The sequence below is a fragment of the Lampris incognitus genome, chromosome 3, assembly GCF_029633865.1.
Source record: "Lampris incognitus isolate fLamInc1 chromosome 3, fLamInc1.hap2, whole genome shotgun sequence".
NCBI lineage: Eukaryota > Metazoa > Chordata > Actinopteri > Lampriformes > Lampridae > Lampris > Lampris incognitus.
The window spans coordinates 110,979,604-111,007,599 of record NC_079213.1 but is presented as its reverse complement, the minus strand read 5'-3'; the positions used below and the strand labels follow the sequence as shown (position 1 = coordinate 111,007,599).

Below are 27,996 nucleotides of genomic sequence, written 5' to 3'. Positions count from 1 at the left end.
TGTAAATGTTGACGACGGCGGCGGCGGCGGCGGAGAGTGGAAGGGACGTCCCAGATCTGTCGGTGTAAGCCGTTTATGGATTTCGTGATGATGAAGAAGAAGAAATTCAAGTTCAAGGTGGACTTCGAGCTGGACGAGCTGTCGTCGGTGCCCTTCGTTAACGGCGTGCTTTTCTGTAAAGTCCGACTCCTTGACGGCGGATTCTCCGAGGAGTCGTCTCGGTGAGAGATGTTCCGGCTTCTCATTCAACGCGAGCGGGCTAGCTAGCGTTGGCCGGGCTAGCTAGCGTTAGCTTAGCTTAGCTCAGCTCGTTAGCTGCGCCGCCAGGCTCCCGGCTGGCTGCCTGGCTGCGCGTCGGTCGGATGGGCGAGAGAGAGAAGAGGGTAGTGCTCATTTCCACGCCGCACAGCCTGACACGGGAACCCGTCCCATTTCGCGTTAACACCACCCGTCGGTGGATCACTGGGGTAACCGCAGCTGGTGGATGCTCACATTTTAAAGCGTAAGGAGAAGGAAATCAACGCACACGTTTCAACCCATAGTGTAACCTGCGTGGATAAGAAGACACGCTGGCCGCCGGCTGGCGGGTCTGACCCTTTAGTCGAGCGGTTAGCGATGCCTCCTGCGGTGCGGGCGATACGGGTTCGCGTCCCGGCCGCGGCAGTTTCTGCGTTTTCCCCCCGAATTCGCTACAGTATATTATCACACGTGTGTTCAAACGATGATGCGGAGGCCGCATGACACAGGTAGATGGCAAGAGTAGAATTCAAAGATCTTGGCTTGCATTTGACTTTTCGGTAACACTTTAGTATGGGGAACACATACACCATTAATTAGGTGCGTATTAGCGTACAAATTAGCAACATATTGGCTCTTCATTGGTCTTTATTAAGCACTTATTAATGCCGTATTCTGCATGGCCTTATTATACAACCAGTAAGCCATTAACTATGAGTTCTCCCTCTATAACCTCGGAAGTATTGCTTATTAGTAGTACCATCTCAATATGCTTTGCTTAGTATGGACTTTATAAGGTGGTAGTACCACAAGAAGAGTTATTCTCCCTTACCAACACCTCATGAATATGGTCTGTTCTTACATAACAAAACACAAAAGTACAAGTGTTCATAGTGTTAAATTACTCTAAATTCAGTTGTTGTTACTTAGAATATGTTCCCCATATTAAAGTGACATCTTGATCATTACTAATTCACTAGTAATTAAGTTTTTGTTACTTAGAATATGTTCCCCATACTAAAGTGACATCTTCATCATTACTAATTCACTAGTAATTAAGTTTTTGTTACTTAGAATATGTTCCCCATACTAAAGTGACATCTTCATCATTACTAATTCACTAGTAATTAAGTTTTTTTACTTAGAATATGTTTCCCATACTAAAGTGACATCTTCATCATTACTAATTCACTAGTAATTAAGTTTTTTTACTTAGAATATGTTCCCCATACTAAAGTGTTACCGACTTTTCTTCTAACTTTTCTATTGTGCCATGAGTACCTGCTGCAGAGACATGTCAGCATATAGGACAAAGTATTGCCAAAGTTGAAACACATCAGCAATGGTAAACAGATGCAGCATATGTGAAAGAAAGGCCACTTCCCTTCTGGAGTGCCAAGGTCACCCCCTAGCGCCGGAGCTGGATGGAGCTGGACCTTCAGGTCGTAGGTTGAGGATGCCCTGTGTTAGGGCTGAGAGATACAGGGCTTCCTTTGTCCCCACTGCCATCCAAATGTTAAATAGTAGGTAGTATGCATTGGTTGTCTGCAGGTCGCTTGTTTCCTTGGTCTGGATATTTGATATTTGAACTACTTTGGTTCTCCTTGCCCACCATGTCCTGTTGTCAATTCCGCCTTGGTGTTTTGTATGTTTTGTCTTTGTGTGAGAGTTTTTATACTGGCTGCAAAACTAATTTCCCTGCAAGGGACAATAAACACACTTTGCCTTTGACTTTGAAAACACGATGGTGGCCTTTAGCTATCCCCCCCCCCCCCCCAAGTTTAATAAATGTTTTAAAAAAAACCATCTTTCTGTGCCAGTAATACTTGACGATGCTTTATGGAACAGCCGGGTTCAGTTGATTGAAATTGTACTGCCTCTGGCCTTATGAAGGGCTATTCAGAAGTGCATCGTCTTTTAAAAAGAAGTCCACGAGTACTGTTCAGCCCTTCTTCTTCATTTGGAGATGGATTTCCCAGGAGACTTTAGCTCCCTTAACATCTACACACAAAATTCAAACATTTTCTGTTCAGGAACCGAAATATGAGCTAATAAGAGTCCTTCCGAGCCCCACAGTAATATAAGTATGCCGTCGCCTCCCGTGTTGGGACCCTGGACGAAACTGTCCTCCCTGGCTTTTGTTTTGTTGTTTTGTTTGTTGCTCTGACCTGTGCTTTAAGAGGCACCGGCCTCTGTCACCAGAGTATTTATAGAATACAAAGGGAAATGCTTTGTCTTGGAACAAGCCCGCAGATGGATGCTTTCAACCTGACCGTTTAACAAGTCCTCCTTTCTCATCTGGAGAGACCAGTTCCTTTCACGCTGATCAGCTGAGGGCTCCTTTGTTTGGGCTTCTGAATCAGGCTACATCTGTGTCACGACCTCCTGTGTGCCCGGCATTGAAGATATTCACTGATTTGTCACCAGATGGATGATACCTTACTTGAGGATCAGTTGTGGTTTTTTTTTATGTAGCGAAGACCGCCAGTGTTCCACTTCCCCCAAATACGAAACCCTTAAGTGGTGAAAAAGTCAGACCATCCAAGAGGAAAGTGTGCTATATGTCTATGTTTGTGTCTGATGGTGGTGAATGTAAGACATGGTAGGAAATAGAGGACAGTATTTCCTGTTTATATTTTTTGTAGATGTGGGAACGGGTATCGTTTTGATTGTAAAGCCCGTACTAGTTACAGTAGCTGTTGACATTTTAGACGTTCCATTCAAATATTATCATACTCTTCTTTGGACCATAGGAATAAATACCAGCGAGCTCGTGTCTTCATCAGTGTTAAAAAGGGCAACTTTTCCTCCCCGCTTCGATAAAACATTTTTGATTTAGTTCTGGTCTATTCTCTTAATCTAGATGATTTTGCAAATGTCCCATTTCTCATGCATTCCTCTTGTTTTCTGTGAAAACACGCATCTTTCTGAAACTCAACACCGTTCTTCCCCCCTTTTCCTTGCCCAGGGCTCCATGATAGTTTGAAGGTCCTTATCATTTACCCTTGGTCCTGCTTCGGTGACTGTTGTGTGGCTCTGGGGTAGTATTAAATATTAGCCAGAACAATACCGACACACTATGATAACTATAGGTATAGCGAACACTGCATTCCTTTGAGGTCATATCTTTGGTGTTCTTTGTGTGTGTGTGTGTGTGTACGTGTACACACACACGCGTGTTTCTCCAAGTGCCTTTTATGATAATACATCCAACAAGCCTCATAACTTTGCCATTCACAGTGTTGTAAGTTGCTCTAGCTAAATTATGACCTTAACATTGGAAAGAGATGGTTTTATTGCCATTCCTTTGTATTTGCATTGAGTGTGTGACGATGGTTCGTCATGGGTAAGAGGGAAGGAGCATTTACATTTCCAAAAAAAGATAGTGTCAGAAATCAGTGTCGTTAATTTAATATATTAATTAGTTCACCGTTCATTTCCACACCAGCATTTAAATGAGTATGTCGGCCTACCACTTTTTTTCTGGGAAATAACAAGCTGCCGGTTTGACTAAGAGATGAGATACAAGCCATGTCAGCATATATATTTCTCCTGAGTTTCACCTGACAGGCTTTATAAATCTTGAATTAAATTTTCCACTGGGAAAAATGTCAGATCACACGGAACCGGTTTGACCTTGCATGTCATTTTGACTGAGGCGGTCAAGGGAAGCTGTTTGTCGACCATTTATAGTTCATTAAAGCTACAATCCTAAAGATTTACACCTGAACAGACGTCATTTTGGATACTTTGTATTTATCGAGACATTACCATAAATACCCAAGCGATGAGCGTTTTTGTAGTTGCTCGTTGTAGTAGTTATTGTCCGGTTGGATTTTCCCGGGAAAAGTAATGCAGTGCGTCATATTTTATATCTTCAGCATGGCGTCCAAAAGTGGAAGAAGGCTGCAGGCAGCGGCAAGTTTTAGGAGAAAGCGACGTTGTTGTGTGGAGCAAAACAAGCTTGTAAAAAGACTTTTATCAACAAACACTATAACAGCAGTAGCTGAAACCCAGGTTAAATCTTGTTTGCTAAGGGCGTCCGGCTAGCGTTGCCTACCAACACGGGGATCGCCAGTTCGAATCCCCTTGTTACCTCCGGCTTGGTCGGGCGTCCCTACAGACACAATTGGCTGTGTCTGCGGGTGGGAAGCCGGATATAGGTAGGTCGGGGTGCCAGTTCAGGGGGGAGGGGGAACTTGGGGGGTCCTCCCACACGCTACGTCCCCCTGGCGAAACTCCTCACTGTCAGGTGAAAAGAGGCGGCTGGCGACTCCACATGTATCGGAGGAGGCATGTGGTAGTCTGCAGCCCTCCCCGGATCGGCAGAGGGGGCGGAGCAGTGACCGGGACGGCTCGGAAGAGTGGGGTAATTGGACAGGTAAAATAAATACATTTATAGTTTGGTAGTAGAGAAGGTGCTAATGCAATAGTGCTGGTGACTTTAATTTCAGGTTGTTGTCTGGGATTTGGAGTGCTCCACAGAGTCCATAGATGTCAGAGAGTTAAACAAGAATGACTTGACAATGATGATCTATAGATAGATAGATAGACAGATAGATACTTCATTATTGCCGTGCAACAATATTGATGGTAATTGTTTTGATACAGCTAAGTTTTAGTGCAAAAAGAGAAAAAAATAAGCAGCACCATAAGCCATTACAACAACACACACCAAAAGGAAACGCATGAGCGTGAGAATATGTACAGTGAATATATATTTAAACCAACCCGGTCTCCAAAATGTTTGAGCGTTACGGGCCCTGTTTTGCGAGCGCCTAACCCGTGCATGTCAGCTACCGCAGGAAACAAACGGTCATTATTCTCCATGGATGCAGCAGGCAGGTCCTAACACTAATAATGAATCCTGTTTTTCTTCGGCGGTTTTGAGTAGTTAGCCCCCCCAGACCCGACTTTTTCCTCTGCCACCGTGAACCGTCCTACCGCTCAGTTCTGGGGACGAGTGGAACGCACCCCGTCTGGTGTGTTTCTTTCTTTTTTCCATTTGCCGGGCTCTTAATCAAGACTGTGTCATTGTTTATGTCCAAGGCCGGTTCCTAGTAACCAGGGTTTCCTTTTTTCACCGAATAAATAAACAAACCCTAAACAAAACAAAACGAAACAAAAAAATCTTGCCTGAATTTGGACGCCGTTGAAGCCCTGTGCAATCCAGGTCAATTTTTTTTTTTTTGCCTCTTTGTTTTTTCCTTACTGACCAAACACAGAAAACATGTGTGATATCTAGGTCACGCTGAGTCAGACATGATATCTTTGGTGTATGTGGTGATTTCTTTTGATTTTTAGAACAAATCGGTGTCCCGGCATGTGTACAAATCCAGCTTTTGAATCCGGGCCACGCTTACCTCTACTGAAAGAGCGGAGCTGTGATTTTAACAAGGTGCCTGACCTGTCGACTGAGGCGAGAGTCAAACGAGCTTTACCCCGACTTCTGTTTTGCTTAAACCAGGCTTGCTCACGCTCTCTAATAGGATTTCGCTGTGCTGAGATGAAGGGCAGGCTGCATATAATCAAGGCAGCGTTCCCTGGCACGGTGTCCGGCTGGCTGGGTGTTCCCTTTTTCCAACTCTGGGAGTTAATTTTGAAGAAATGTGACCCAGAGGATGAGGCCTGTGTTTATGAGTCGTTAGTCATGCATCTGCCGATTCAACGCAGTTGCACTGTGCAGAACAGCCCTACAAGCCCTGGTTTCATGTGTAACCCAATCCCATTAAGTAAAGATGTCCAAGCCCCGTTAACCTGTCTTGCCTCTTGTCACCCACATACCAGAGTAAGGCTAGCACACGGGTCACAACCCAGAGCTCTGCACTGGTTCTTTCTCTCTTTCTACTCTCCAGCACCCTTTCTTGACTAGGGACGGGCAGCAAACCCTGATACTCTTTAATGTACCGATACCAGAGTGGGCGGGTTGGACCGGAGAGACGAGGTCTGTGCTAATGGTGCTTCTTAGCGAAGCCACGGGTCACGCTGTTTTCCACAGCGGGCAGTATAATCAGCCAAGAAAGGCCACACATCCGACAAGAAAGGGCTGATATGCTGATTTTTCAACAGAAAAAAAAGAAAAAAATTGAAAGCCTGTGTCAATAATTGCAGTGCTTCAACGCTGTTAGTTACTCGACATTTTCCAGGACATCAGTCATTATGCTGCTGTTGTAACTATTATGTTGACTTCTGGTTGTTGCCAGCAGTGAATACACTCTGTTTATCAAATATGGTGGTGGTGTTGATATTTGGCTATTACCAGCAATAACATTTTTTATTACCCCGACAAAAAAGCTACTGCTAAGTGTTATCGTCCAGCACCGGTATCAAGAAGGGGCACCGTTATCAGTTATATTGTTTAATTCGTAAAAACACCAAACCCTAATCTCGACTCTGTTTTCCACCTCTCTGTTTTTCTTCCTCTTTCATGCCCTCATCAATATTTCAGTGACTGTTTCTGACTCGTGTGACTTTTTTTTTTCCTCGTTTGGATATGACTGCATGGATTTGACAGCTTAGCTCATTATCTGAACCCAAGCCGAGTCGATGAGAATGAAAAGAGTGCTTTGCTGTCTTGTTGGAAGGGAGTCGGTGAGGTTACTGGCGGATGAGAGAGGATGCCAGGGAATGAGAGGCCATCTGGATGATCCAAACACTGCCCACGCATACACACCCACTTTTTTTTCTCACTTTCTTTCACTCCATGTCTCCTTTTCTTGGAGCGCTGTACTACAGATTACATCCCACTCTTCATCCCCGTTGCACTGAAATGTGTTTGCACGTGTGCCTGTGTGTGCTTGCCCTGGCAGCACGCTGTCTTTCTAAAACATGGGAAACACACGTTCAAAATCTTTCCATTCATCAGTGTAATGTGCTATTGAGTTCAGCTATTACTAGCTATGTTTACATGGAGCCTTTTATTCCACCAATACTCAGAATCAGAATAAAAAATGTCTCATGTAGCCACCTCAATGATAACTAATTGGCCCATTCTGCAAGACATTTCATTCATTTCTGAGAGGGATGGTATAAAACTTTAATAATCTGTACAAAAGATGAAGCTTTTTCATGCTCCTTTTGATTACTTTTCCACTTCCCTGTACTCTTTCACCCACTTGAAGAAAGTGGTGTTTACTAGTTTCTGTTATATCGTGCATGCCAGAACCCTTCTCTCTGATTTGCTACTGGGGAGCTCGGAAACAGGACACCTTAGCCGACCATTTTATTTAGCGCTTGTACGCTAAACACTTTCCGGAGAATCCTTAATCGTATTGATTTCATTGGGAAAGAAACATTGGCTCGTGTAACCGCAGCTACTGAGAGACATTATCAAGCGCCTTTCTGAGGATGTGAGGATAACCACTCAGCAATATTAGTCTCTTCACCCCATAGCTTAAGAAAAGGCACGTGAGGAACATGAATCCAATAGCTTTGACACTTCTCCATTGCTGCGCTATCCTGACAGACAACCCTTTTAGACGAAAGAGTTCCCCTTTAGCGGCACGGTGGCGCAATGGTTAGCGCGGTCACCTCACAGCAAGAAAGTCCTGGGTTTGAGCCCCGGGGTAGTCCAACCTTGGGGGTCGTCCTCTGGGTGGAGTTTGCATGTTCTCCCCGTGTCTGTGTGGGTTTCCTCCGGGTGCTCCGGTTTCCTCCAACAGTCCAAAGACATGTAGGTCAGGTGAATCAGCCATACTAAATTGTCCCTAGGTGTGAGTGTGTCGGCCCTGTGATGGACTGGCGGCCTGTCCAGGGTGTATCCCTGCCCGCCACCCAATGACTACTGGGATATGCTCTTCCAGCATCCCCGCGACCCTAAGTAGCTTTGGATAATGAATGGATGGGTTCCCCTTTAAGATTTAAAGCAGGAATGTGATCAAGGAAAAAAATCAAGAAAAACATGCTAGGGAGTGATGGTGTATGGGTGATTTCAGGTAAGAATGAGAACCCCCTTACTCCTTAGCACGCTGTATAAGAGGAGGCAGAGTTGTAGGGACCAAGGCAACAAATCGATCTTTACTTCAACTCTGAGTTTTTAGAAGAAAAGGAGGGAGGACTTGTGTTATGGGACAGTGAGGAAATATTCGATGAATATAGTATTTTCTCAGTATGTCTCACCAATGATGGATCCTCAAACCTTGGCATTATTGGCACGATGCTCCACGTGCTTAGCTATTTAGAGAATTGAGCAGCTAACCTTGGCAGCATCAGTACCAGACACTACCCTCAGAGCTGCAGAGTGAATGGACTAGTGAACGGAAACTCTAAACTAGTCGGTGGGTGTACCATCTTCTAGACAGGGCTACACACGGGGACATGGACCCTGAATCATGACCATCATGGCTAGTAGGTCAAAGATGTTCTTACTCAAAGTATCGACTCAAGATACTCTTTCTTAAGGTCACAAGATATAGCAGCAAAACGGCTCAAAAGGAGTAAACAATAGCTTATGGCTAGATTTGAAATATATGAATTTTAACAACTTGGTAACATTTCAAGGTATTAACTGGCCTGTGTTGCAGTTTGTTTTTCAATTAAAGAACGACCGGAATTTCACTCCTGCCTAAAACGACCATGGGCCATCAAAATGACGGCCAGTTTTTAAACTCTATAATTCTGTCAAGATAAAATAGCCAATTGAGATATTAATGCATTGCAAATGTTAGTATGTCTGTTAAGAAACAACTGACACCAAAATTAACATTTTAACAACTATAATACTATTTTTAAACAATTTAAACTTCAGAGAGACATGGCCGAACTTGAATAGCAAAATAGAAAAAGTGAAAATATTACCTGAAAAACAAAAGGGAAAACACATATTGCTAATCTAACAAACATAACAAGGCTTATAAAACGTGAAATGTAAAAAAATAAGGGAAAATAAATATTGAAACAGAACTTAAAAACTACTAGAACGACTGTGGGCCGTCAAAATGATGGTCCATGGATGGCCCACGGTTTTTAACCTCTATATTCTGTCAAGATAAATACCCAATTGAGATATTAATGCATTACATATGTTAGCATGTCTGTTAAGAAACTAACTGACACCAAAATTAACATTTTAACAACTTTAACACTATTTTTCAAACAATTTAAAATGGCCGTTGTCCAACACCTGTAAATACTGCAGCGCCTCGGTGGTAGTCATGGTGCGTCTAACGGCGTCTGTAACCAGACATGTTGGTTATAATCAGAAATCAAGTTGAGACTCTTTCTCTGCACTGGAGGACGCTAGTGGGTTTCTAGGACAGAGCAATGAACTTCACGAAGGAAATGATGCGACCAACACGACTCATAAATAGTGACATGACGCGCACGATGACGTGCAAATTACGAGACTGTCATTTTGACGGCTCGTGGCCGTCTTAGGTAGCGAGAGTAGTCTGCAGGTGGAGGAGAGCCTGGAGAGGTGGAGGTATGCACTGGAGAGAAGAGGAATGAAAGTCAGTAGGAGCAAGATGGTATAAATATGCGTGAATGAGAGGGAGGACAGTGGAATGGTGAGGATACAAGGAGTAGAGGCGATGTAGGCATATGAGTTTAACTACTTGGGGTCAACTGTCCAAAGTAACGGGGAGTGCAGAAGAGAGGTGAAGAAGAGAGTGCAGGCAGGGTGGAGTGGGTGGAGAAGAGTGTCAGGAGTGATGTGCGACAGAAGGGTACCAGCAAGAGTTAAAGGGAAGGTTTACAAGATGGTTGTGAGACCAGCTATGTTATATGGTTTGGAGACAGTGGCACTGATGAAAAGACAGGAGGAGGAGCTGGAGGTGGCAGAGATGAAGATGATAAGACTTTCACTGGGAGTGACGAAGGACAGGATTAGGGATGAGTATATTAGAGGGACAGCTCAGGTTGGACGGTTTGGAGACAAAGCAAGAGAGGCGAGATGGAGATGGTTTGGACATGTGTGGAGGAGAGATGCTGGGTATACTGGGAGAAGGATGCTGAATATGGAGCTGCCAGGGAAGAGGAGAAGAGGAAGGCCAAAGAGGAGGTTGATGGATGTGGTGAGGGAGGACATGCAGGTGGCTGGTGTGACAAGAAGACGCAGAGAACAGGAAGAGATGGAGACGGATGATCCGCTGTGGCGACTCCTAACGGGAGCAACCGAAAGTAGTAGTAGTAGATGGTCGTTTTAGGTAGATCTTATCATATAACTTTTTTTTGTGTGTGCAATTGATCTAAAACTAATTTAATACAAATATATGCAATTTTAGGAGCATTCATGGAGCGGCAGGTCTGTATCTTTTTTTCCGCAGTTATTAAACTTTGAAAACCCAAAACCATCAAAATGACGGCCTTGGTCGTTCTAGTGAGAGAAAAACCCCCAATATAATATAAACACTAATTATATAGCATATACCCTGATAACGAACTGATATGTTAATGTAACACCAGTAACATGGAAAAAAAACCCTAAACAACGTTAACGCAGCCTCAGCCCCCTGAGCTGCACAGGAAATGAAACTCCAGACCTTGGCAATGTTGTTGTAAAGTTCTACCCATCAAGGTAAATCAGACTACAATGTCAGTGTGCCATCATTTACGCATTTATTTCTATTATTTCGATCCTAAATATCTAATTCCCTCATTCAGGGAGCCAGTGCAGGCCAACTGTGTTCGCTGGAGGAAGCGGTTCTCCTTCCCGTGTAAGATGAGTGCCAGCGCGGGGACCGGCGTCTTGGACCCGTGTGTGTGTCGAGTGTCTGTCAGAAAGGTACGACACATGTTACACTTTGGGCAGTGCTGGGAAAATTAATTCATAATTGTGAGTCTTGACAACTTGGCTGTGAGTTTTTGTACTAACTCGCTTTAGTAATATTTATTTATTTGGACATTGAGAAAAGTCTTGTGTGTGTGTGTTTTGGTGTATTCAAATCATTTGATGCTATATGCAGTGTGTTATTCACCTAAAGGTAAAACTTTGTGGATATTTAACATCCAGAAAGTCACATCTACGGTCTCCCGGCCTTCATCTTTAATATTTTGTCAAAAAGCCCAGAATGAAAATAATAGTGAGTATGGTTGCATACCAGTAACCAGGCCAGCCTTTCGGTATTTTAGTCCAGTTTCTGAACTCCGGGCTCAGTTTTTCCCCTCTGTCCATATACTTTTGGAGCCTACCAAAGGTTGCAGTAATTTAAAAAAGAAAAAAACAGAAAATACACAATAATTGAAGGATGACAACATGTTCTATTAAAAAGGTGCGTTCACATGAAACTTAATGGCCTTAAGATTTGAGAACTCTTGGGGCGGTTTTAAATGATTTTATGATTCTCTTTCGTAGGAGCTGAAGGGTGGGAAGGCATACGCAAAGGTAATAACTTCTGATCTGTACATTTCTTCCTCCTCCTCCTCCTCCTCCTGTTTCAGCTGTCAGTCAGCTTAGCTTTACAGTAATCAGCTGTATTCATGTGTACGTGGTGGTGAGGTCAAAGAGAACAGAAAGCTGTTGCTGCCTGCAGGTCGGCTCACCCTGCATTCCCTCTCTCTCACTCTCAAAGCTGTGCAGAGCAGGCCGAACCTGTGTTTGTATTCTTTAAATGGTAAATTGAATACCCTTTATTCCTAATTTACTCAGCAAGGCCTATATATAGTGCTGTTATTGCCAAGGTCATGGTACAAAAACACTGAATGGAGATTCCCTTGTAGTCAAGATATCATCGTGAGGCTCTAGTTACTGATACCTCAGTACATCGAACCATCACCTGAGACACGGATCAAGGGTTTTCTCAGTACCTCTCTCTCTCTTGCTCTACTCCAGCTTGGTTTTGCAGACCTGAATCTGGCAGAGTTTGCTGGCTCAGGGAATACAACCCGCAGATGTCTGCTAGAGGGCTACGATACCAAAAACACCCGACAAGATAACTCTATTCTAAAGGTTAGTGGCACCAGCAGACCTTTTTGAATAGAGTGGCTACAGAGGGACCAGTGATTCCTTTGGGGCTGGCGCTCAATCTGTTGTCACAAATTTGAAGTATATTCTGTAAAGTACAGTTCAAGTTTACATAGTTCTCCTCCAATCAAGAGGATGAGGGGACATAATTTGGTAAATTTATGCAAATGGGTATTTGGAACCTGTTTGTTGTCAGAGAATTGAAAATATTGAGCTCTAGCCATCTTTGCAGTCTTCCTCATTACTGTATGACAGTTAGGGTATGTGCATACAGCTCTATGGTGGAATAATGAGATGCCTGAACACAAGCTCCAGCCTTACAATTGTAAGGTCTCTTGTAAGAATTTTACAAATTCAGATCTGAGACCAATAAGGTTATTATGAAATACTTATTGATACCAACAAAAAGCTAAATCTTTTTTTTTAAATTTTACTTTAGGTGATGGGGTATTTATTAGATGGTATTCATTATATCTGCCTTTGCTTGAGGTACCATCAGAGCTGTAGTAAATGGATCCAGGACTACATCATTTTAGCATCGTTAAAGAGATAGCCTACCTGGGTATTTTGAACTGTAATGTTATTTTTATCAGTAAGAAACTTACTACACCAGCTTCTGTTGCTTAGCGTCTCTAAAAATGGCCCGTTAGCATTCCTCATTAAAACCATTAGGCAACAAGGTGCAGGTAAACTGGTTGCACAAGCGTGTCTGAGAATAGACTGCTATAAATACAAGTGAGAACAAAGACATCAAGTAGTGTAAGTGAATTTCAGATCACCTTTAGAAGGGTGACTATACATTTCTGTCTGCAGTGTACTACACCCTGTGCATTGAATATTGCTTCTGATAGTGTGGCTGGTGCAAGTCAGGTGTGACGAATGTCTGGTTTTGAAAAGTAAACCAAAATCTGACACATCAGGATGTTTCATGAAAGCATTTAAAACTATTTTCTTTAGGTGCAGTTGTATAGTTTTGTTTAAATTGCATTCAAGTGTTGCTTGTGAGTGCTGGCGTGTGCTATATTCAAATGCAAAACAACCAACCTTTCATTTTTATGACACAATTAAACTCTGGTCTGATGCCTTAAAAACCTCGAACTAAAAATGGATCGATTAACCCACCTCTCCTCTCTCATAGGTGATCATCAGTACGCAGCTCATGTCAGGGGACCCCTGTTTTAAAACGTGAGTAGGCAGTCATTTCCCCCCCCCCTTTTTTAATTTTTTTTTTTAAGGTTGGATTACAAAAACGTCTGTGTGGCGTAGCGGTCTATTCCGGTTCACCGGTTCAAATCCCCGTGTTGCCTCCGGCTTAGTCAGGCGCCCCTACAGACACAATTGGCTGCGTCTGTGGGTGGGAAGCTGGATGTGGGTATGTGTCCTGGTCGCTGCACTAGCGCCTCCTCTGGTTGGTCGGGGCGCCTGTTTGGGAGGGAGGGGGAACTGGAGGGAATAGCGTGATCCTCCCACGCGCTACGTCCCCCTGGTGAAACTCCTCACTGTCAGGTGAAAAGAAGTGGCTGGTGACTCCACATGTATCAGAGGATGCATGTGGTAGTCTGCAGCCCTCCCCGGATTGGCAGAGGGGGCGGGGCAGCGACCGGGACGGCTTGGAAGAGTGGGGTAACTGGCTGGATACAATTGGGGAGAAAAGGGGGGGGGATCACCCCCCCAAAAAAGGTTAGATTAAAAAAGGGATATTTGGGAGTCATTTCCAAGTTTAATGATTGCCAAGGATGGATTACAAATACATGTCTGTCACACTTAAGGGGAAGTAAAAATAAAATACGCTTTCCCTTGGGGGGGGGGGGTCCTCCTTACGAGACATTATTGAGATATTACAAGTATCCGTGTTGACGGTGAAGCTGCCTGGGATATGTTGCCAACTATATTTGTTTGGGAATAGTCGCAGGTGTGCTCGGACGCCACTGAACAGCTGTGATAGTGGGTGTGGTGTCGACAGTTGTCAACGCCGGCGTTCAGCTTAGTTCAAACCAACACTGCTCTGTTTGACCTCAGATGGTCTCACACACACAAACACAACCATGATGGTGACGTGTCAGCAGTTTCAAGTGGAAAGAAATGAGTTGGCACCACTTGTGCGTCATTGTGCAGGAGACGATAAATGTACAAATCAACAATTTCAACGAGCAACACGGAATAAAGACTGGAACATCTGAACACCGTCAGTTCAGTTTTGTAAGAATGTAATATAGGAACACGTGGCCTCTTGGTTAAGAAACAAAAAGTCATTTGGAGCATGTCTGAATCATGGAGAATGGTTATCTTGGCCGTTTATCTCATCCAACAAATGAAAAACATTAGCTTGCCAAACTGCTGCTTCATCAGTAGCACTGAAATTTAAGCAGGGTGGAAATGTGCTTTTCACTTGAACTATGTGTCAGAACTAGGAACGTAATGTTATTTTACCCAAGGGCAAAATATGACCTAAAAATTATGCAGTACCCTCTATGTTTCTGTGCTAAAACCATCTCTCTCTCTCTCTCTCTCTCCAGCCAGTTAATATTGAAAAACCTTGTTCCGTTTTAGACCTGGATGAACTGAAATGTTGTAGAGAATGTGACCTGTCTCCCTTCCCCTTAACTTTCCTTGTCTTGTTATCCTCTACCCCACTTTCTTCTTCTTCTATTTCTACTCCTTTGTCTTTTTAAAAATGTTAAAACAGCTGATTGAATGAAACAAAAATAGATAAATAAATAAAGGGCGCGTCTCTTGTCTGTCCCCAGACCTCCTTCTACAGCCACTGTGATAGGGGTCCAGGGAGACGGAGAGAGCCTGCTGGAAGAGAGGAAGGGAGGAGACCCACAGAAAGCCTGCCCTGGTGAGGCTGACCACACATCACTAGCGTGCTCTGTATATAGCCCAGTAGAGACTACTCACAGTCCATTAGGTCTGGAAGTAGGGAGCTTGAAACGTTTGGGCACTTTGCTTAGAGAGTCTTTTGTACTTTAATCCAAGTACATGGCTGATTTCATTAGCTCTTATGTAAGCTTTGGCTTGACAGGGATAGGTTCGCCCTGGATGAGTATTGCTATTAGGATATATCTAGCCATAGAAATACCAAAGGTGGGCCGTTTGAATCTAGAAAAATTAAAATGGGTAGTCCCGCTTGCTCGTTTTGGTCCATCAGGCCAGACATATGAAGGGCTTGAGGGTTTATATGGTGTTATTTAAAACGAATCATCAGGTATATCTCGCTTCCATTTGATTATAATTTATTGGACAGCTAATCTAAAAACAGTTTTTACTTGCATTGAGGTAATGTGACCTGAGTCGTAATCACTGGTCAGTGTTGTCATTCTCAGAAAGTCTATAAATACAACCCCAGAGATGGAGGGCTTGATAGCAGTAGTTAGTCTGTTTATCGTTGTATGCCCTCTTTTAATAGGTTTGTCTTATAACTTGTCTGTACAGTGGAGGATAATGTGCTAGCTCCAGTTTTACTACTACTACTACTACTACTATACTAATTTGTTGCCTGTCTTACCAGCGCAGTACATTTCTGGTTGACACAGGCTGGTTAAGTTGCATGTATTCATCTTTTAATCCAGTTGAATTGATTTTTTTGTAAGTCTATGTACTATAGCATCATGTAGGCCATTCTCTTCGCTCCTCTTCTCCATCTAACTCCATAGGCCTCTCTCCTCTTCATCCCTTACTCTATTGCATGTGTGTGGTGCATGTCCCTCCTGGAAGCGTCAGAGTGCTGCTGCTCCTTCATGTATAATTTAAACTAGATCTCTTTCAGCTCCCCCACAATCTGTTCTGACCCTCGGGGGGTAGGCTCTCACATGGTTAAAAATAGAAATGTCTGTGTTTGTGTGCACTTTTAAGTGTGTATGTGTGTACATGTGCAAGTTTCTGTGTACATCTGTGTTGGATAATATGCTTTTCTGTTACTTGTGCCCTTTCAACTATGTACCTTCAACATGTACTGAGTGCAAGGAGATGGTTCACTCATCTTTTAAGCGTGCGTGTGTATGTGTGAAGTGTATATTTTCTTTTTGAGAGCTGGATCATATGATGGTTTTCTACAGTAGTAGTTGTAGCTGAAAAGGACGGCCCACTGCTCACTGTGAATGAGCAGATGTCAGGATATTATTTGGAAGTGGGTCATAAATAGAAATCACTGATGGGCAGCAGATGCTCTGCAGCAATGCGACAAATGAGTGTGTGTAGATCAATGGTTCTCAACCTGATCCCAGGTCCAGGACCCCCAGAGACGTTACAAGATGATGAGGGTCATAAGATGACTTATGAGATGTGATCAAAAATAATTTCTAATGTAAAAACATTGGATTATGTCTCCAATCTTTGTAAGACACACTTAGTATCTCTCATGAAATGATGCATTTCATCCTCAAAATACAAGGAGATGTGGCGTAAGGCAAAGAAAAAGATGTATGGTGATTTGTGTGAGGTTAGATACTGAAGAAGGAGAAAAGGACTTGTATTGATTAGCTAGACAGAGAGCCTGATCTGGGAAGGATGTGCATGAAGGATTAGAGATGCAAATGTGCTGGCAAGCGAGGACAGTGTGTTGAGAAGGTGGAAGGAGTACTTTTTTGAGGGGCTGATGAAGAAAATGAGAGAAAGAGAAGGTTGGATGATGTGGGGATAGTGAATCAGGAAGTGCGGTGGATTAGCAAGGAGGAAGTGAAAGCAGCTATGAAGTGGATGGAGAATGGAAAGGCAGTTCGTCCAGATGACATATCTGTGGAGGCATGGAGATGTTTAGGAGCGATGGCAGAGGAGTATTTTAGATTATTTAACACAATATTGGAAAGTGAGAGGATGCCTGAGGAGTGGAGAAGTGTGCTGGTACCGATTTTCAAGAATAAGGGTGAAGTGCAGAGCTGGTTACGACAGTTGATCAGCCACATCATGAAGATATGGGAAAGAGTAGTGGAAGCTAGGTTAAGAGGCGAGGTGATGATTGGTGAGCAGCAGTATGGTTTCATGCCATGAAAGAGCACCACAGGTGCCATGTTTGCAGGGTCCGAAATTAACTTTTTGGCTTACCGGCCAAGGGGACTGGTAGACGAAAAAAATCTACCGGCCAAAATAATTAGTAGCCTTTTTGTGCCATACAAACGTTTTCAGTACATAGCAATGAGAGAATAAGGTATTGTGTTGAATAAGAGCTTTTAATTTGAAGCAAAAATATTTTTATGTAAAATTAGTCAATGGTTAAATGATAAAATGTTACAAGTATGATTTCATGTTTTATTTGCCGTATTATTGTAACTACTCGAGTGCTCCATATGCCCGTCCCTAGTCCCAGACTACTTCTCACTCTACAGCAGCCGCTCTCTTTGCACTGTCCATGAAGTCTGGCCTCCTGCTCCTGACAGAGTCTTGGTGCCACAGATCAACAGCACTGGTTGGGTCATACTCCCGAGACACCCACCCTCGTACTGCATGCGTTCGCCAACTGCATCTCTCCGGCCAACAGTCTCGAAGGAGACGCCTCGCAGCGAACCAAGACCGAACCACTGCTTTTTCTGACACACCCAGAGACGCATTCATGTGACGAACACAAGCCGACTCTGCCCCCCTCCCGAAGACAGCGTTGCCAATTATTGCTGCTTCACTGAGTCCGTCCATAGTTGGATCTGACAAGACCGGGGCGCGAACCCCGGTCCCCAGAGGGCAACTGCATCGACACAAAGCCGATGCTTAGACCGCTACACCATCGCGGACACGCCAATCAGTTTTAACCTGTTTCATGGTGTTGAAGCTAGCACACAGCTAACATTAGTGCAAACTAGGTGTCACATACTAGTGCAAGCTGGCTAACGTTAGCTAGAGCCAGCACTTTGTTTACGCTGTATAAGGATATTTTGAGATGACAACTAAATTCACTTACTCGCACATCCATTCGAAGTCGGAGAGATTCTTATGCTGGTCTGCTCGGACATGGCTATTAGCACCTTTACAGAGGATGTTGTGAGGACAGGCTCCGACTGAGCCTGAGAGGCCTTCATATAGGTGATGTGACCTCTGGAGGTCTCATGGTCCCTGATGGTTTCTACCTTCATTATCTTGTTACCGATGACACATGCATTGCTACGGTTTTTGGCCTCCTGGCGACAGACGGAGCAACTCGTTATCACGGTCTGTGCGTTATACTCCAGCCAGCCTCTCGCACCTCCTTTATCGTCATACCTCCACTTTACACTAAACTTTCTTTTTTCGGTTTGGTGGTGATGGTGGCTTCTTCCTCCTCTTCGGGGCATGGTTGTCTTTTTGATGGTGGTTTTGGTTTTCTTCTAAATATCGCCACGTAACTGGTGTTGCTCGCTAACGTTAGCTAAAAGAACAGAGTAGGCTAGTACCGAGTTTGACGGGTGCTGCTGTCGTTCCTCTCGAGTGTGTGCGTCTTGTTACCCGCCAGTAGCGTAGCAACATTCTAATGCACTTTGATTGGTTAGTTTCTGTTATTGCTGTTGCTATGTTATTGTTCTAATGCACTTTGGTTGGTTAGTTTCTGTTATTGTTGTTGCTATGTTATTGTTCTAATGCACTTTGGTTGGTTAGTTTCTGTTATTGTTGTTGCTATGTTATTGTTCTAATGCACTTTGATTGGTTAGTTTCTGTTATTGCTGTTGCTATGTTATTGTTCTAATGCACTTTGGTTGGTTAGTTTCTGTTATTGTTGTTGCTATGTTATTGCTGTTGCTAAGGAGATAGATGGGGGGATTAAGTGGTTGGATTTCACTTTTTTTGTTACTCGCCATTTGGCGGGTTCTGAGATTTACTCGCCAATCAGAAAATCTACTCGCCTTTGGCAGGTGGCGAGAGTTAATTTCGGACCCTGCATGTTTGCTTTGAAAATGTTGATGGAGAAGTATAGAGGAGGCCAGAAGGAGTTACATTGTCTTTGTGGGTTTAGAGAAAGCATATGACAGGCTACCGAGAGAGGAGGTGCGGTAATATATGAGGAAGTCAGGAGTGGCGAGAAGTATGTAGGAGTGGTGCAGGATATATATGAAGGAAGTGTCACAGTGGTGAGGTGTGCAGTAGGAGTGACGGATGGGTTGAAGGTGGAGGTGGGATTACATCAAGGATCAGCTCTGAGCCCTTTCTTGTTTGCAGTGGTAATGGACAAGTTGATGGACGAGATCAGGCAGGAGTCTCCGTGGACATGTTCGTGGATGACATTGTGATCTGTAGTGAGAGTAGGGTGCAGGTGGAGGAGAGCCTGGAGAGGTGGAGGTATACACTGGAGAGAAGAGGAATGAAAGTTAGTAGGAGCAAGATGGAATACCTATGCGTGAAGGAGACGGAGGGCAGTGGAATGGTGAGGATGCAAGGAATAGAGGTGATGAAAGTGGATGAGTTGAAGATGCTAAGATTTTCATTGGGAGTGACGAAGGACAGGATTAGGATGAGTATATTAGAGGAACAGCTCAGGTTGGACGGTTTGGAGACAAAGCAGGAGACAAGATTGAGATGGTTTGGACATGTGTGGAGGAGAGATGCTGGGTATATTGGGAGAAGGATGCTGAATATGGAGCTGCCAGGGAAGAGGAAAAGAGGAAGGCTGAAGAGGTTTATGGATGTGGAGAGGGAGGACATGCAGGTGGGCTGGCGTGACAGAAGATGATGCAGAGGACAGGAAAAGAGGGAAACAGATGATTTGCTGTGGCGCCCCCTAATGGGAGCAGCCGAAAGAAGAAGAAAACTCTCTACAATGGCAAAAATGGGAAATAAAACTAATTATTTGTTGGTACAGGTATTCATTCCATGGTTACATGTCTGTGTTAGGGGTGTTTGCCAGTAGAAATAATTTCTTACAGGGATTGAGAAAACACTGTGAAATATGAAGGTGGGCCAAAAATAATCCACACCAAGGTGTGTGTACGCGCGCACACGTGTTAATACTGTGTAACTTTGCGTGTGGAATATCACCAAGCTGCTTCTATAAATGGGTTATTGTTTTCATCAACGGGAACCTGTGGAGGATCGCCAGATGATAGAAAAGTACTTTTTGAACAAAACGGGCCCGTACACCAATTCCGGGTCCTTGTAAAACCCTCTCTTTTTTCCCTCTGTTCTGAAACCTGGCAGAGAGCCGAGAAGGGAAATGCACCTCAGTTCCTGATGATCTGGGAGGCTGTGGCCACTCCCGAACTTCCAGCTATGCCAGCCAACAGTCCAAACTCTCAGGTAGGCTCTTTCCATCCATGCTAAATACACTTACTGCATTCGGTGTCTTGTATGCTGAGAACAGTTTCTGACTTGTAACGTTAATGCAAACAAGTCCACTGTAAAGAAACAGCTTTGTGTTGCTATATAGCTCAGACTACCCCTCCACCCAGTGACATACACACTGAGTTGTTTGTTGTGGGTGTAACTCGTGCTCACAGGTCACAGCGTCCTGGAAACAGGTGTGTTTCAGTGTTAGTCTTCTCCCAGTCTGTACCACGTTGTGTAACTGGTGACCATGACGGACAATATCTTCATTTGGCTTGTTCAGAATAACGTCACTCTGATACTGTAGTACAATAATTCATAATTTGAGATCATCCTTCATCCTAACATTATGCATTTTGTTTGTCCAGTACGTTTTAGGCTGCATGCAAACGGTAAGATTTCTTTAATTAAACCGGAGGTGCAGCAGTGGACAAACATGGCAAATGGTGGACAATCAGGGTATTGCACGAATGGAGGACAGCGTGATTGGAGTGAAATTCCATCACAAACGTTTAGTGTGCATGCATTCGTAGCCCTCTTCCTCTTTTCTGTCCTGTGGGGTTGTGTCGTGTAGGGGACTGGTTCTATCCTGAGCATTTCTTTGCATGTGTGGTGGAAGCACTTCATCCCCATCCTCGTACGCACTCCTGCATCACTCGGGTGTGTTTCTCTTAAATTGGAAAGGATTACGGAAGGTGATAAATGTTCTCATACTCGCCACGTACTCTGTCAGATTCCTCGGCGGACTGTTTTAGCTGCACGGTGGGTGATCGGTTTCTCCTGTATCGGCACCAGGCCGACTGACGCGTGAAACACGCGACGGCTTTTTTGCATTCATCTTCAAAAACAGCTTTCGCCAAAGGTAGTTTGAGTGTTGCGGTGGTGCGAAGTGAACGAGTCTGGTGTTGAAGCAGAGGTTCGAAAGCCGTCTCCAAGTTTGTTTGGCAGGCAAGTGCCAGTGTAAAGAAAATTACTTTTTTTTTTTTTCTGCTTCACATCACAAAGTACCCCGCTCTTTTGGAAACGTAACTGGAAAATCTGTTTTACTGAAGAAAGTAGATCTAGTAAGTGTAAATGTATAAAAGCTGTTGGCAGAAAGAAGGGCAGTTATAGTCAGCGACACTCCTCTAGAGAGGTTTAGCTCGTAGCCCCGAGTTTCCATTACAGGCAGCTCAGATAACAGCACCAAAGGTTTAAGGATAAGCGGAGAAGTGCACTAAGAACAGCCCTCGTGGCCATCTTAGTCTGCATTTTCTGCCATCGCCAAGAACATATCATGCGTGAGAGCGATCATCTGTGACTTTGTGTAATTGACAGAGAACTGACATGAGAACATAAAATTCAGGCAACTGCAATACTTCCTTTACTAGCCACTAAAAGGAAACAGCCGCAACCAAGCCGGTCAGTACCATAGCTGGCTTTAAGGAAACCAGTAAGCAGTATTTCCGAAGATACTGCAGGATGTTATTTAAAAATGTTGGCCATCTGTATTGCTCTAGAAGAGTTTCTCCTCTATCGTGATCTTGGAGATCTCGACACGCTGCTCGTCCGACTGGTAGGTAGTGCGGGGGAGAGTTGCACTTCCATGGCCGTGAGACTAAGATGCCATGTCAGTCTGAACAGCTTGCACTATACATGAACAGCCTGCGAGTGTGTGGGCGCTTCTGTAGCTGTACGCTACTGCTAAATCATTGAGCACGCTCAAGGTCGAAAATCTGCTCCACTGCACAGCACATTCGGGTTTCAGGGCAAAAAAAATAAATCAGGGGCTTTTTAATCATTTCACAAGATTCAATGAGCTTTAATAATTTGACATTTTAATGTCAGTGTTGGACAGTGTCCCTGCACCATCATTTACATTGTCCAGCTTTATATCTGTAACGGTGAGCTTCATGTCATGGTACAGTAATGCTAGATGAACACCTCGTAGCCTAGGATTTAGTTAAATTACCGATGACCTAAAGGAAAAGTAATAAAGACCAACAGCAAATTGCTATCTTTGAGACATACTGAAAGTCATAGCCTGATGTGATTTTAATAAGGTTAAGTGCTTGAGCAAAATGTCAAAGCACCCCTTAGCTCACTGCATGCCACGTCAGAACCTGTTGTTAGTTGAGAAGCCCTTCTGTCTATGACCCGCACCCCACTGTTGCCCATCCCTCAGGCTACAGCACAGGTCACTCCCGTTCCTCCAGCCTGTCGGAATCCACTCACCGCAGGAACCACTCGGTGGGCAGCGCCTCTACCGGCATCGGCAGCCTCCCGGAGCCCAGTGAGGACAAAGACAGGGACAGCAGGCCATGCCCTGTCCTGCCAGAACACCCCCTCCCTGCCGCCATCGGCAGTCCAGCCGGCACTCCAGTCCACAGCGCCTCGTCCTGCGAACGACTCAACAGGTGAGCACTTATTTGCCAAGAGGGGAAGCATAAGGAAACACGATGAATATATACTTGGCACAAAAAGTAAGGAAAGTGTGTTTGGTAGATGATTTCTTTGTTGTAACAATGCTTCTTGGCAATAAAGCTTATACCATTGGAAAGCCTGTTTATTTCCCTTTTAAATGGGGCCACATTTGTAAGGAACATGCATTTGTGGGATGAGCAGCAGAGCTGGGTATGTGGGTTGCGCCCATGAAACATTTGCCAAATCCTCTCTGCCAGTGCCAAACAGCTTATTTTGCTGTTGCTATTGACTCTTGTTTTGAGCTTCTGGTACCCCAGGTGCTGCCAATCAGCTGCCTGATATAAGATTTATTGCCAAGAAGCATTGTTACAACAAAGAAATAATCTACCAAACACACATTTCCTTACTTTTTGTGCCAAGTTTATATACACAACATACAAAAAAATCTCCGGTTCAAATCTCTGTGTTACCTCCGGCTTGGTCGGGCGTCCCTACAGACACAATTGGCCGTGTCTGTGGGTGAGTAGCTGGATGTGGGTATGTCATGGTTGTTGCACTAGCACCTCCTCTGGTCGGTCGGGGCACCTGTTTGGGGGGGGGGGAATAGCGTGATCCTCCCACGCACAACGTCCCCCTGGCGAAACTCTTCACTCAAGTGAAAAGAAGCAGCTGGCGACTCCACATGTATGGGAGGAGGCATGTGGTAGTCTGCAGCCCTCTGGCAGAGGGGGTGGAGCAACTTCTCACAGAAGTTTAAGGAGTTTTTAGGATTGTGCAAGTTCAGTACTTGTGTTATGTGTATCTGGAGAAGTTCTATAACCCGGTTCCCCAGTGTAGTCCTTTACAAGGAGCTGTGAGCAAATGAAATACCCAATGTTGCTATCACAAGTGATACGGCAGATATGTACTCTGTAGGCAATGTTGGAGTTGAGGTAATTTTGATAAGGGTGCATGTCTTGTCTATTCTATTTGTGATTTTCATGGACTGGATATTGAGCTGCAGCAAAGGAATAGGCAAGTCAGTTTGATGAATTCTGAGTGGCTCTCTTCATCATCGGTTTACAGATGATGATGTATGATCTAGATCAGATTATAATCCCTGCGGTGGAGTGGAACAGTATGCTGCAGAGTATGACACTGTTGGATGCTGCTCCTGTCAAATTGAAAAAAGTCAGTTAAGGGTTCAAGGACCTGGGGAGAATGACCCCTGGTCCTTCCCATTGTATGTGCACTGGGCACTGTTAACTTGGGAGATTGCCAAGCAAAAAGGTTTCCCTTTCTCATCTGGCATCGCAAAATGCTTTGGGGGGGAAATAAAACCCAGAATATGACAGGAAGCCAGGCTGCTCTGCTTGCAGTGCAGGAAATAACATTTCTTTAATGTCCACAGAAGGTCACACACCTGGGTCCTTCCTGACATCCCGGGGAATATGTGGCCACGTGGTGAAAAAGCCACTGAGTGGAACATTTGTTCCCAACAGATTTGAGAGAATATTCTGTGCGTGCTTCAATAGAAAAATAATTTCATTATTTAAAGGGAAGCGCCATGCTAAACTCTGTTACTTTGCTTTCACCAAATCTTGGGAAAGATTCAAATGATGTATTTTTAATGTTTTTTTAAATTCATTTCAAAGTGTCTAAGGAAGATTATAAAGTTTCGTAGATTATCTAGCATAGCAATGATGAGTCACCAACAGATGGATTCCAGATTTAACCTTGAAGACGCTAGATTTTGCTAGGCTTGAGTGTCTAGGACTATTCATTATTAACTTTGCCTTTTTTAACATGAAGACACCTGCCTACCGTGGAGGCCCACAGTGGTGGTGAAACTGACCCAAAATCACTTCCCTGTGTTCCCACTGCAGACACCCAGTAAAGCAGGACTCCATGGAATCGCAACTAAAGAGAATGGATGACACACGGGTGGATGCTGACGATGTTGTGGAGAAGATCCTCCAGAGTCAAGACTTTACACCCAACCTAATGGACTCCAGTGCTGAGGGTAAGATACACATACAGCCACACAACAGGACAGTTAAACCATCCATACACAGCCTGGCCAAGTCCGTCTGTGGGTATTTAGTCTTGGCTTCGCTTTAATAAATGAGCTTTCTCTGTGAGCTCATGCACCGAAACAGGGAAAACATAACTAATTTGTACGGTTTAAATGATGAAATGCAGTAAACCATTTTATGCACTTTGTTGTCCGGCGTGTGCCTGGTGTCTTTGAACAAAGTAATAATCAAATGAAAATGGTCAAGGTGTCCCCTTAGCTTGTCTGCTGGTATCAGATGTAGCTCGTAGGCTACTTTCATCAAGGTCTCGGGGCTAAGAAAAGAATGCTGCTGTCAATACGGGATTATTTTTAGATTGCCTCGCAACCAGCTGCTCCCAGTGACAAGAATTATGCAGGAACATGTTGTGTTTTCTGAGTGAATGCCTCTGAAAAGTGTGGCCCTTACGATCTGTTTCAGAGGAAGGCTTGCGTTTATTTGTCGGCCCTGGGGGAAGCACGGCCCTCGGAAGCCATCACCTGCCCACCAGGTGAGTCTTGCCAACCCTAAGATGCTCAAGGTCACCAGTGTTGAGATTTTAGATGCATTATACTTTTGACTTCATGACACTTGGATGATATTTGTGTGGGGGGGGAACTGGGTATTGCTTAAAGTTAAACGATGATGATCAATGCTGCAACTAATTTCTTAATTCTCTCTGTTAAAAATGCACAAAATATGCAGCTATAGAAAACTGTCTTAAGCATTGTTAGAATACACCATGCGTTACAGTGTTAACACAGGAGCTCATATATAACTTACAACATAACCTGAGTTTGCACCTTAGCACTCTTCAGCCATTAAAACTCCCTTTGTTGCCTCAGGGTCGGTGCCGGGGCATATGAGCAGGTGGTTATGAAGCGTTAGAACCGCAGCTCCCTGGAGTCAGAATGACAACGCTGAAGTCTGGAAACCAGAAAACCCAACTGTGTTCATATCGACCTTTTTTGAGCCGCATGCATATCGGATCAGCACCCTGTCTGACTTAAGACTATAGACGACTCAACAGTGACCCCATGTGTTCATCCAGACTATGTGCTCTGTAGCTCCCGGAGAGGTGGACAAATAGCTGACCCAGACAGGACTTGGGTTTCAAACACATTATTTGTGGCATTAACTCGTTATGATTGAAATGCGTCGACCACAATGTTGCTGCACGGGCACGCCCCTCACCTCTGGGTCCCTGTGGCAGTACCGTCCACCTCTCCCTTTTCTTTTATCCTATCGATTAGCCTGGGCTTTATTTTCAGGTCTAGTTTTTCTGTTTGAGGCTGGACAAGAAACACACATCTTTCCTGGGTTACTGATGATGAGGAGGTGGGGGTTCAGAGAGAACCTAAAACATAAGCTGAGGAGGAGTACGCTACACTTTTTCCAACACATTCCTTAGGCATCGTTTCCTGTCCCGCGGTGACGTCGTCCTGTTTTGGACAGCCTTTTTAAAACGCTATATTTTAAGCTCACCAATAAGCTGCTAATAAGCTGTAGTTGTTAGACCTCGTCTGGGTTGTGGGTGGGGGGGAGATATTTTGCTACGAAGAGATGGCTTCAGAGTTGAGCCATTTGTGAAGTGTGTGCGTATGCATGACTGTGTGCACGTGTAATTTTTCTGGGATGTGGTAAGACCACTTTTTTTTCCTCTTTTTTTTTTTTTTTAAGATAACGGCAATGCTGTTATCAGGGATGAAGGGTTATGACATTACCTGTCACACATGGCATTCCCTTTTATGAACTGTAGGGGGGGGCATGCGATAGTGAGATTTCCAAGTTGCACACTACACACACCCCTTGTGAACAAAATGTCCGCTGTCTTTTTTGCTAGCTAAGTGTTTGAGCTCTTGGTGATGGATGGGACAGTAAATGGGGGCAGCCTTTGTGTGCATCAGCCATCTTCGCCAGGCCCGTGAACAGGAATATAAATGCAATGGTAGGCAAGGTGAAACCACTGCTAGGTTAACGCCACGCTCCGTTTATATCGATGCTTAATCCGCTGTCACAGATCCAGTCGTTATATAACCCGGCGGGTTTAGCACAATCCACAAACATCATGGAAGAGCCAGCCCACATAAAGATCCAGAACCTGACTTGTTAAGAGGGCTGCCATTTCCATGATGCTGAAACTGAACAGTGGAAAGGAGACTTTTCCGCGAAAGCCTCTTTTAAAGGGTGTAGTCTGCATCTCAAGAGGTTGAGGTGGGCATACAGATATTGTTCTGTAAACCTGCCTGTCCCAACTTAGCTACTTCACTTAAGCAGCTGGCCTGTTGAATGAGAGGCTCAACGCCATGAACAAATGAACGGTCTTGAGACAACCGCAAGAAAGAACTTTTTGCCAAAGTGATGCCAAAACCCAGATTCTTGTGCAAGTAAATCACTTTTGTATGCCACCTGCAGTGGTGGTGTGGGGTGGGGTGGGGGACCCAGGAATACTGTGAGACGCATAGGTATTTATATTAGCAGCATATCAAGTTATGGGAGAGCGAGGTCTTTAATAATCTACAGCATCGGATAACCAGAGCTACATAGAAAAGATAGAAACCTTATCAGGGGCTCGTAGGTAAGGACTTCATTGTCGTTTGTCAACAGCAAAAAAAGAAGTGCTGGTTGTAAACTCCTGACAGCTTCAGGTTTGTTGAATATCTGCCTTTACAAGCAAATAGGAAAGTACATAGTTTCAGGACGACAGCAAAATAGCGCAGTACCCAGTTTTAGTACTGAACTCTTGATAAGCCTATTTATACACAGAAATTAGTTAATATTTCCAAAATAGGCGACAGCTAATGGTCCGTTTCATGTAACCCTGTCTGCTGGCATAAGCCATAACAGAGGCGGCTATATTTGCCTCTTTACCATGAAATCTACTACGTTATAAGCCAATATCTGCACAAGTGTCATCGGTATATTGCATTTTAACTGTAAAGTGATCCGTGTTCTCAGTTTGTTTTGTTTGTACATTTTGCATGATTTAAATGTCCTTTGTTCGCTGAACAACATCAGTTCGATTGCCACTGCATTGGTAAGATATCACTATGTTTTGGGAGAGAATTTTTCTTGTATAAGTGATGTGCCATCTTTTATTCAGAATATTTCTACGTTGAAGGAACCGGTTCACGCTAGCGTTTAGTACTATGAGTTAATGAAGCAGTGAAACTTAAGTCATTCCTTGTGTAGTATTTTCTT

At 44.1% G+C, this 27,996-nt stretch overlaps 1 protein-coding gene across 1 annotated transcript; it reads left to right on the top strand.

Annotated features, from left to right (window-relative positions):
- The first annotated feature begins 37 nt into the window (after window positions 1–37).
- fam102bb (family with sequence similarity 102 member Bb) lies at window positions 38–26,297 on the top strand. Its single transcript, XM_056277283.1, has 11 exons — window positions 38–221; window positions 10,840–10,960; window positions 11,531–11,560; window positions 12,008–12,124; window positions 13,278–13,324; window positions 14,887–14,981; window positions 20,234–20,332; window positions 22,524–22,755; window positions 24,628–24,764; window positions 25,237–25,306; window positions 25,641–26,297. The coding sequence occupies exons 1-11, from the start codon at window positions 76–78 to the stop codon at window positions 25,681–25,683; spliced, it is 1,137 nt and encodes a 378-aa protein (XP_056133258.1). The 5' UTR covers window positions 38–75; the 3' UTR covers window positions 25,684–26,297.
- Window positions 26,298–27,996: the final 1,699 nt, after the last annotated feature.